General features: G+C 44.7%; 1 protein-coding gene across 1 annotated transcript in view; it reads right to left on the bottom strand.

The window, feature by feature from the left end:
* Positions 1-11,828, bottom strand: part of ERMP1 (endoplasmic reticulum metallopeptidase 1) — a 41,919-nt gene that overhangs the window by 3,812 nt on the left and 26,279 nt on the right. The window contains exons 11-14 of the mRNA XM_032427467.1: positions 10,774-10,926; positions 8,210-8,412; positions 7,556-7,671; positions 27-190 (exon numbers count right to left, since the gene is read on the bottom strand). Coding sequence (XP_032283358.1) covers positions 27-190; positions 7,556-7,671; positions 8,210-8,412; positions 10,774-10,926 — 636 coding nt within the window. The remainder of the gene's footprint in view (positions 1-26; positions 191-7,555; positions 7,672-8,209; positions 8,413-10,773; positions 10,927-11,828) is intronic.

Genomic DNA, 11,828 nt, shown 5'->3' with positions numbered 1-11,828 from the left:
CAGCAGCAATGCGGGGCAATTCCCACCTGCACTTCTATCCAGAACCGCCATGCAGAGGCCTGGAGCCCACGGGAGTAAAATACGAAGTAGTCCCCTCCTTTACTTGTGACCGGGCTGCCACTGCCGAGAGACCACTGAGAGAGCGTTGACCCTTCGTGGGCTCGAACGTAGAAGGACATGTGGCTCGGTCCTGTAAGGTAAGAGGAGGAGTTCATCTTCTAAGCAGTTAATGCGCCACCAAACCAGCCTCTGAAGGACATGCCTCATGTCACCTTCCACATACTCACTACAGACCTACCAGAGGGTCTGGTTTGCACCTCCACCCCGTGGCATCAGCCGGGGGAAGTAACGAGCTCCAGCAGAAAAGGCACAGAATTTACAATGAGGAAACCTGTCGTTGAAACCTACAAGGACCTAGCGCACGTGAATCCTTCAGAAATCTAGGGAATAAGCTTCATCTAGCCAAGAGGTAACTCCAAGAACTGTAGCAAAAGAATAGATAGGATTTTAATAGACCCAAACACGTTACCAGGGCAGTGGTCCAGTAAGGGTGGAAGCCCAAGATATAATGCAGTCAACACGGAGAGGCAGCGAGGAAGAGAGCTGTAGAGACTCACAGGGTTAAGGCCACTAAAAACAGACAGTAAAGGGTTACATGAAATGTGGTCAAAACAAAAAAACTTTCCTAAATGCCAGAAAATATTCTTTTTAGTTTAAAGAGCAAAGAGAACCTGTTCTTTAACAAAGGAATATAGCAAATAAAGCACAAAGTGGAGACCAAAATAAAAATAAATGTGAATAGACCTAATCAACTAGAAAGAGAAAAAATTTCAACTTGGCTTAAAAAGCCAGATCCAATCATCTACTGTATTCAAGAAATATACTTAAGAGAGATTCAGAAAGGGTAAAAATAACCGTATGAATGAAGTGGACACAGTTTTTAAAAAAGATCTCTTTTGGGGCGCCTGGGTGGCTCAGTGGGTTAAGCGTCTGCCTTCGGCTCAGGTCATGATCCCAGGGTCCTGGGATCGAGTCCCACATCGGGCTCCCTGCTCCTCTCTCTACCCCTCCCCACTGCACATGCTCGCTCTCAAATAAAATCTTTTAGAAAAAAAGACCTCTTTGATCTCAGGAAAAAAAACCCAGGATTCAAGACAAAAGCATTACATGTAAAAAGACACTTTTTAATACTAAAAGCTTTGACAGTGATATGAAATTGTGAATTCTCTGCATCAGGTGACTGACAGCAAGTGCTTGATGAAGCAAAACCACAGGAGATGCAAAAAGATACACATGCAGCCAGACACAGGTAAGAGACTGTGACAGTCCACTGTCCTACAAAACATCAGTTGAACAAAAAGGATATAAAAAGACCAAAACAAATGATCCGTGAAGTAGATCATATGGATATATATATCCAACTTTAGAAGACAAATTCTGCATTATCAGGCATGTACAGTGGGCACAAAACATTCATAAAATATGAGCTTTTAAAGGAAATACCGGTTCTATAAAATTGAAATATAAGTAACACTGATCGTAATTTGGTAAAACTTAAAATTACCAATAAAACAAAATGGCCTCCTACCTAGAAATTTAAAAATCTACTTAAAAGACTCAGGGTGGCTCAGTCGGTTCAGCGTCTGACTGTTGGCTTCCGCTCAGGTCGTGCTCTCGTGGGTCGTGGGACCAAGTCTGTTTCGGGCTTCCTGCTCAGCAGGGTGTGTGCTTGGGATTCTCTCTATGCCTCTCCCTCCCGCCCCTGGGGCATACTCTCTCAAATAAATAAATCCTTAAAAATAAATTTATAAAAGACTTGGGTTAAAGAAGAAATCTGAACAAAAATTACAAAAATTTTTTGTAAACAATGAAAATATTACATATTAAACTATCGGGTACATGTAAAAGCAGCGATAAGAGGAAAATCCATTGTAATAAATGTTTTTTCATCTATTTAAATGAAATTTAAATCAAAATTTAAGAAGTACAACAAAGAGAACAAAAAACAAGGAAATGTTACAGATAAAGCAAAAAGCAGAAATCAACAAAAGAATGAGAATAGAACTAAACTGCTGTAACTTAGTGAAAAAAATCTGTTCTTTTTTAAAATTAACAACTACTAGCTAACCTGGCTAAGAAAGAGGCAGGGGAAGGGGAGTGGAGTAAAGAAAACACAAGTATACAAAAAGAATAAGAAAAGTAAACAGAAGAAATGTTTAAAATCACGTGACTACTCTGCAGACCTCTATACTATTAAATTTGGAAACCAGATGAAATGGATACTTTTTAAGGAAAATAGATTACTCAAACTGTAAACAGAGATACAAATCTTAAGCAGACCAATTTCCCAAGAACAAGTTAAACTACCCCTGCAAAAAAAGGACCATGACCAGATGGTTTCAGAGAGCAATGTAAGCCAACTTTTCAACCAGATCATTAAATCCTTCCAAAACTGTTCCAAGGCATTCGAAACGAAGGACAAGTTAACCATTTTCATGATGTTTATACATTTATAATGTGTAACACATACCTAAATCTGATTAAAGAGTACCCAAAAAAATAAACATGGACCAATATTACTCATGAGTATTAAATCCAACATCACGCAAAGAAAATAACAAGCCATGGCCTAGTGGAAAACACCGTATCAAAAGACCCAAGGAAGAAAAATCCTAGGATTATCTTTACAGATGCTGAAAGTAGACTTTCCCAAAATTAAAACCCATTCCTTATAAAAACATTCAAGACATGACTGCTGATAAATGCTTGCCTAAGGCTCGCCTCTCACACGCTGGAAACCCTAGACATCTGTGCTCTACGTAAAGCAAGGACGCCCACTCACCACGTCCACACCATACGAGCAACACCAACCACTAACACACCAATTACAGGCCTAAGGACGGGTAAAGAAGAAAGACTGTATTTGCAGACGATACACAATAGTCAACAAGCTAGACTTGAGGTCTGTTTTTGTAAGGCTCTCAGGCTAAGAATGGTTTTTACGTGTTTAAAAAGCAGTTAAGGGACGCCTGGGTGACTCAGTTGGTTAAGCGTCTGCCTTCAGCTCAGGTCATGATCCCAGGGTCCTGGGATCGAGCCCTGTGTCTGCTTCTGCCCCTCCCCCCAGTCGTGCTTGCTCATTCATTCTCTCTCAAATAAATAAAATCTTAAAAAAAAAAGCAGTTAATAAAAAATCCACAATAGGGACATACAGCAAAGCCCAAAGTATTTACTATCTCTGGCCATTTAAGGATTGGCAATTCCTAGTATACCTGGGGAACTCTAGAGAAGCAATGATTCACTCACAAAGTAAAAGATTCAGTGAGGTAGCAAGATACAAAATTGACATACAAAATGTACACATACAAAATATAACCAGTTAAGAAAACGTAACAGTAGAGAAAACCCCAATTATAATAACAACAAAAACTAGATTAGGAAAATCTTATTAACACTCCTGAAAGACACAAAAGTAGATGTGAACACATGAAAAGCCGACATTCCCAGTTCTTGGATAGGGTGACAATATTATGTCAGCTCTCCTTAATTTATAAATTGTGACACTCCCCAAAATACCAATAAGAAATAAGTTTTATGTCAGAGTTATAATACTAAAGTTCATATGGAAAAACAAAGATGCAAAAATAGCAAGGAAAATCCTGAAAAAAATTATAAAATGTGGTAACAGGTACACAGGTACACAAACAGACCCACATGTATACGGTCAAATATTTTTTTTTTTCTGATTTCATGACATTTATAATCACAAAACACAGGGCAGTAGATGTGTAACTTGCCTGCCAGGAACCTGAATTTTACTGGAATTCTCCAAATTGTGCATAAAGGATAGAGAAAGGTTTGGCTTTTCCTGTGCTCCCTTTTTATAAGCTGGTGATTAAATAAAAATCAGAAATAATTATTGGCATGAACAAGAAAAGTGGCTGGTGCAAAATAAACTTATTTCCAATTAGATTTTAAAAGCCTAGAGAAAACAAAAGTATCCGCCTTTGAAAGCATCAGCTGAGGCACTTAATTCCCTGTAAGTGCTTCATTCCCTTGGTTAACTACCAAATTTTATGATCTCACTACCACCATCTTGTGTCCTCCTCCAGTTTTCCATACTAGATTTTCAAGTCCCTTCTGTGTTCAACTGAATGAGCTATGCCTTAGCACAATAAATATAATTATTTACTTTTTACAGTAAATATGACGATGGCTACAGTCACCAAAAAATACAAAAACCAAGCAAGCTACTTGTGAAAGAGAAAGTTCGGTAAAAAAGTGCGCAAAGCTGAGGTATATACAATCAAATAATTTTGACAAAGATGCCAAAGCAGTTCAATAGGGTAAGGTAAATCTCTTCAAGAGATGATGCTAGAACAACCAGATATCCATAAAGAAAAAAAAGAACCGTGACTCTACCTCACACCATACACAAAAATTAACTCAAGGTATATTATAGGCCTAAACATAACAGCTAAAGCTATGAAGCTTCTAGAAGGAAACATGAGTCTGTCTTTGTGACCTCTGGGTAGACAAGGTTTTTTTTTTAGAGAGGACACACAAAGTACTAATTCTAAAGAAAAACCTGATAAATTGGAATTCATAAAAATTTAAAACTTACACACATCAAATGACCCCATTAAGGAAATGAATGGACAAGAAAATCTCGGAATCTGATACATACATATCTGATAGAGGACTGTGATCTGGAACATACGCACTCCTGCAAGTCAGTAAGTCCAATTTTTAAAAGGGAAAAGGAAACAAAGCAAGGTAACTGAGTATCTTCCAATAAGCACTTGGAAGAGTGCTCCACATCATTAGCTACCAGAGAACAGCAAGAGCTCCTGCTAAATGCCCCACAGCAATGGTTCGATGGAAAAGAACAGCAAACAGTGGCGAGAATGTGGAAAAGCTGGAATTCTCATGGACTCCTTGTGGGGAACCAACAACATGCTTAATGACCCAGAATATTACGTACTGGAAGACTACTTACATGAAGCTCAAGAATGGTACAAAGTGAACAGTAGCAGGGACTTCTTAAAAATGAACTTCCTGTGTTGAGTTCTCCAGAGAAAGAGAACCAATCCTCAACATAATATTAGCATAGCAAATCAAATCCAACACTGTGTAAAAAGAATTACATACTACAACCAGGGGGGATTTATTCCATGTATGCAAGATTGGGTCAGCCTTTGAACATCAGTTAATGTAATCCATCACACCAACAGGCTAATGAAGAAAGATCACCTGGTCACATCAGGAAAGAGAAAAGCAAAATCCAACATCCATTCAGAGGCAAAGCTCAGCAAACTAAAAATAGAGGGGAGTTTCCTCAACCTGAGAAAGAGCATCTACAGAAAACCTACAGCTGACGTGATACTCGGTAAAAATGTAGACGCTTTCCCACTAAGACCAAGAACAAGACAACGATCCCCACTCTTATTACTCCTTGTAGCACTCTTTTTCACAGTACTGGAAGTCCTAGGTAATGCAGTAAGACAAGAAAAGATAATAAAAGATAAAAAAGATTGGGAAGGAAGAAATAAAGTCTTTGTTTGCAGGTGACATGATCACCTATGTAGGAAATCCCAAAGAATCAACAAAAAAAACCCTCCTGGAACTAATAAACCATTATGGCAAGGTTGCAGGATATCAAGTTAATAAACAAAATCAGTTGTTTTCCTATATACCATCAATGAAAAATACTATTTACATTAGCATCCCCCAAAATGAAATACTTAGGTACAAATCTAACAAAAGTTGTACAGAATCTATACGAGGAAAACTACAAAATATAGTTCTGATGAAAGAAAACAAGATACAAATAAATGGAGAGACATTCCATGTCACGGATAGGAAAAAATATTAAGATGTCATTTACCCAATGTGATCTGTAGATTTCAATGAAATTCCAATCAGAATCCCAGGAAGTTCTACTGTGGATCGTGACAAATTGATATATGGAAAGAAAAAGACACGCAATATTCTGAAGAAGAATAAAGTTGGAGAGGACAGATGCTGCCCACCTTCAAGACTCGATCAAGAGTGCACCGTAATGACAAAACAGAGAAACAGATAATAAGTAAACGGAACAGACAGCCCAGAAATAGACCCTCACAAATACAGCCAACTGATGTCTGACAACGCAACAGAGCTGTTCAGCAGAGGCGGGACAGTCTTCAACAAATGATAGTGGGACAACTGGAAATCCACATGCAAAAAAAAAAAAATCCAACCCTCAGACTTTACACCTTTCACAAAAATTAACTCAGAATGGATCTCTCGTGGACCTAAACAGAAAACACTACACTGTAGAAGGTAACAGCAGAGCAAATCCAGAGACCCTGGGTCTGGCAGTGACTTTTAGACACGACAGCAAAATCATGACTCATGGAAGACAAACTGATTACACTGGACTTCATTAAATCTAAAAACACTCTTGAGAGAATGAAAAGACCACCAGATTGGGAGAAAATATTTGCAAATCACTTATCTGATAGAAAGGACTTCTATCCACATGCACAGAGAACTCTTCAGTTTCAACAACAGAAATCACACCACCCAGTTAATACACAGACACGTCCCCGGGGGTGACACACACGGCAGGAGCCCGTGAGAAGATGCTGCACACCGTGGGTCAGGAGGGAACCGCACACGGAAAGGGAGACACCCCTACCGCTGTCAGAAGGGCCGGAGTCGCCAAGTGCAGCCGGGAGTGCACAGGGGGCAGACGCCCTCGCAGAGCCCGGCGGCTTCGGACAAAGGTAAATACAGGCCAGCCACACAATCTAGAACCGTATGCCTAGGTTTTTATCCAGGTGAGTTAAAAACATGCCTAGACAAAAACCTGCAAACAAATGTTTCCAGCAGCTTTGCCAAAAGCAACCAAGCAGCCTGTCCTTCAGCAGGGGAACGGCCGAACTGGGGCACGTCCATATCGCTGCTGAGCAGTAAAAAGAAGAGAGCTCTCGAGCCCCTAAGACATGAAGGCTCCTGAAATGCATATGCTAAGTGGGAAGGGCTACAAATCATATGATTGCAGCTACAGGATACTCTGGAAAAGCAGAAACAGTAGAAACAGTAACAAAGTCAGCATTGGCCAGAGGGAGTGGGAAGGAGGGATGAATTGGGGGAGCACAGGGAAGGCTCAGGGCCGAGAATCTACTGTGTGTGATACGGTGGGGACACGACATCACACATTTGTCCAAAAACCCCCCAGAACTATGCAACACAAGAGTGAACTGAGCCTTAATGTAAACCAGGGACTTCAATTACTAATAATGTATCAGCACTGGCTCATCCGTTTTAGGAAATACACCACACTCTAAGACAAGATGATAATAAGGCAAGCGTGGGGCGGGGGGGAGCTCTGCTTTCTGTTCAATTTTTCTGTAAACCTAAAACCACTCTAAAAAAGTCTTAATGAGCTTCAAGTGCTCTTAGAAACACTAAGTTCCTCCTAAGTCGCTAGTCACTATCATTTAAGGAAAACAACACATACTTAAGAATGTTAGGAAGTGAAAGAAGAAAACCCTGTCCTGTCACTTACCTGCGGCTTCAAACGTCAGCTTCACAGAATCCCAGGGTGTCTGTTCTTTGGACACGAGTCTGAAATGAGCAGGATCTCCTGGAGAAACTTCTGGGGCAGGAAGATACCAATTTTTCCTATTTGGAAAGGTAGCTTCAATATATAGGATGCTTAATTTTAGTTGACAGCTATCTCTGACTCATGGAAGTGGTCCGAATATTCGACTCACATTCTGGGTATGAAAACAATCTCTGCTGGGCAGAATAAACCATGCTAATGACTCTAAAAGCCCATTAATGTGTAATAAAACCTTGCCCAAAGTAAGAACATTCTAGGTGATCTTGATTCCGCTACCCATCCTATTCCTTCTTATCCAGCCCTTTCCCACCAAACCACGAAATTGTCCCAGAAATGAAACGGTCTGCAGCGAAAGCTTCGCTGCTCTCTCTCGGGCCAGCCTTTCTAACTGCTCGGGCTTCTAGAGGACAGACTTCCTAAATTTGAAAAAGCAACAGTAAGCTTCTGAGTGCTTTATCCCACTCGGGCAGTGACGGAGAACACAGCACGCATGGCACGTGACGTCTGGGTTACCCACGTAAATAGTGAGGCAGGCACACAGTGACAGGACTCGAGACAGACGCACCCCCGGCGACAGCAGCTCACGAGGGGACCAACCTGATCAGGAAGTGCACCGGGAGGTACCACGGGAAGCCACACAGGGGTGCGTCCTCCTCACAGTGAGCTCGGATGGTATCGTTGATCTCGGGGATGTGAGGCGTTACGTGAGACATGCCCGTGTAATCAAACCCATTGATCCATATCCCGGAGTCCCGTTTCATCACGTGTCCGTGCAGGTCATGAAATGTTCTAGTCATATGCTGCGAAGAACAGACCGAGGAGAAAGCTACGGCTTGAATCCCTTCAGCCGCATCCCCACTGCGGATTAACAGAAGTGGGTAAATGTGACGAAACCAGGAACCGATGTGGCTACGGAGCAACAGAACCCCTCACGCTGCTGGCAGGGGCGGGGCGGGCACAGCCACCTCAGGGAGCCGCTTAGCATCACCTACACATGCACAGACCCATCAAGCCCGCCATCCCGCTCCTGCAGGGAGACCTTAGAGAAACGTGGGCAAGGTTCGGGAGCGCTGGCTCAGCTCCGTCCGTGGTAGCAAACGGTGCAAACAACCCAAATGTCCACCAGCAGGACGAGGGGCTTCAAGTGAACCCCATCACTGAACACAGTGACGCGAGGCAACGTGGGGGCCTCTCCCACGCTGGCGGGCCCCACGCAGCCAGTCACAAAGGAGTATCTGTTAGGTGCGGCTTTGTAACACGCTTAGAGAGAGGCAAACCGTATCTTCCTGTTCAGGGATCCATACGTACGCGGCCCAGAGAAGGTAATAGTTAAACTTCCAGACTGTATTTCCCGGGGGGGGGGGGGGGGGGGGGGGGGGGGAAGAGGGGGGACCAAGAAGGGGGCGCTGGTTCTTAGCGGGCGCTGCTGAGGTTCTTTAAAGTCGACGATGGATACACAAAGTGTTATTATTTCTTACAAATATATGTATTTATATTTTATTAAAACTTTTCTGAAAACCTATTTCAGATTTAAAAGACAAACATTAGAACTCCGTTTAGATGAAGGCTGAAAACAAATACATCTACGACAGAGACACACACACACTGTTCCCTTTCAGGGCGGCCTGAAGCTGCCCCGAGCAGGCAGACAGCCCCGCTCGCCCCCAGCCGACAGACATGGGCACCACGCTCCAGCCAGCGCAGCAGGAAGAGAGGACTGCGCAGGGCAGGGGCCGGGGATCTGGGGCCCGCAGGCCACACGGCCACCACCCTGCTTGCACAGGCCACACTCACCCGTGGAGACGCCGGCTGCGGCCGCTCGTGCTCCACAAAACGGCGGTGACAGAGGCCGTGTGGCTGGCAGAGCCCCACGTATTTATTACCTGACCCTTTTCAGGAAAAGTGTGCCAACTCCCGGCACTGGGGAAGAAGAGAACCGCAAACAAATCAGAACAGGAGTTTTTAAAAATAAAATGTCGTTTTTCCTTTTTTTATAATTACTACTAATGTAATTTATAAAAATTTAGTAAGTCACTGAAAACACATTGACTCTCCTAAAAATGAGCTGTTCTTCACTCAAGGTTTTGTAAATTGTCCAGTTTGTCACATAAGGCCTATCGCTGTGTCCTCCAGGACTATAAACAAGGAATAGTTGGCCCTTTGTCAGTATCTCCTCCCTGATAACTTACATCCCAGTGTTCCTACTATTCAAGTCCACGAATAATTACCTGAGTTATGACTCTTGGCTTTTCTTCCTTTTCCTTTAAGATTTTTTGTAAAGTAGGCTCCACGCCCAGTGTGGGGCTCAAACTCACGACCCCGAGACGCACAGTCGTGTGCCCTACTGATCGAGCTGACCAGACGCCCCCGTATGAAGTTGGCTTTTCTGTTTCGCAGCCTCTAAGAGAATGACTGGAAATAAGGCAGCTTAGTTCTTTCTCCTGCGTTATATCGCCAACTTCAGAAAGTTTGCTGAAAACCTAAAATCCACGGAAGTTCTAAATCCTGTGTTACTCGTCCCTAAGTTACTATTATTTTCATTATGACATCCTACCTCAAAGGCTACCTAAGATCCCCCCCCCTTTTTTTTTTTAAGATTTTTTGCATTTATTTGACAGAGAAAGAGCACAAGCAGGGGGAGCGGCAGAGGGAGAAGCAGGCTTCCCGCCGAGCAGGGAGCCCGACTCAGGGCTTGACCCCAGGACTCCAGGATCATGACCCGAGCCGAAGGCAGACGCTTAACCGACTGAGCCACCCAGGCGCCCCTACCTAAGATCACTTTTATTAGCATTTTAAAATATCGGTTTTATTTTACCAGTGGAATTCAGATTTTTTCTCAGCCTGCAGACGTTTTTACGGTCTGTCCTTCTAAAAGCTCTTTACTCCACAGCACATACTTGCTCTTGTTTTTCTAGGTAGGGGCATTTTTATAACTTGAACAGTTGACAAAACAAGCTGACATGTCTAGTTCAGTCCCTTGGGAGAAGCGTGTCTCGCGGATCAGCAAGCCTCGTGGTGGTCAGGCCTTTCCTCGCTGCCCCACGCACGAGAGCTGAGCACAGGGGAATAGACAGGTCGGGCCCGCTGGCCTTCCTGGCGCCTGGGGAAGCTCGCACGCACGAGGCGCTGCCCTCCAGACCCTCCCACGAAGCTGCTCTTACCTGAAGAAACACCCTCTTCGGCTTCGGGCTGGCGGGATGAGAGCTGTACGGGAAAAACGCGCCACCGCAGACCAGGAGGAACGTGACTGCGCACACCGAGGTTAGAGTCAGCAGGGTTTTCTTTGTGCTCTTGGCAAGGTAGATGAAGTTAATCTAAAGCACAGAACACAGAAACAGGCCAGTGACCGCGGGCTCTGTACCGGGCGTCACCGAGCGATGGAGAGGAGCGCCTGCCGGCAGGTGTGAACACACCGCACCCAGCAGACCGGCGCCGCCTCGGGTCTTGGCAGCCCGGGCGGGAGCCCTGCTGGTGCCAGGCAGCCGGCCGGCGAGACAGGAAAGGACACAGAGACGGGCTCTCGGTTCCGTCGGCAGAGACACCAGGATGGAGACCCAGCACCAGTCAAACCATGACCTTATTTTACTTCCGATTCTGCCAACGCCCCGCGTTAACCACGGTACGGTAGACGCCATCTATCCGCCAAACATCATGACATGAGGCTTCTGTTAAGGAAGCGGAGGTCAGAGTGTAAGCGTAAGCAAGCCGGTCCCGAGGAGCCTCAGGTTCCGCTCCTGACGCTCTGGCACCGTGCCGCGGGGCTGGCTTCCCTGAACTTGCACTTGGATGCGCCGTCAGGACGCCACGTGTGGGCCGGCCCCTCGGGGCTGAGTAACCAGGGCCAGCACAGCCTACCAGCACATGTGCCCTCGGGCAGGGGCATCTAGCACATCCTAGACCTGCTTCTACTAGCTTTTTAGTGGCCATGAAATCACAGAAGTCAAAGTTGTGGGGGACACACGTGACTCACGGGGTGCGCCCACAGATCCCTCAGGGCTTCGGAAGGAGCCACACTGACCCAACGACCAGCTCCCCGGTGCCGCCTCCCCCTTATCACCCACCCTCCAGGGTCGGTAAGCAGAGCATGAACGTGGAAGACTTTAATGGGGATGAAAAAGAGAAATCGGGCAAACATTCAGAACCCACCACACGCTGCGCTCTCTGAACTGAAGGACCGTAGGCGGCCATGCACCAGCATACGAGCCGGGCTCAGCTC

Source organism: Phoca vitulina, unplaced genomic scaffold, assembly GCF_004348235.1.
Source record: "Phoca vitulina isolate PV1807 unplaced genomic scaffold, GSC_HSeal_1.0 scaffold37, whole genome shotgun sequence".
NCBI lineage: Eukaryota > Metazoa > Chordata > Mammalia > Carnivora > Phocidae > Phoca > Phoca vitulina.
This window is presented reverse-complemented; position numbering and strand designations above follow the sequence as displayed.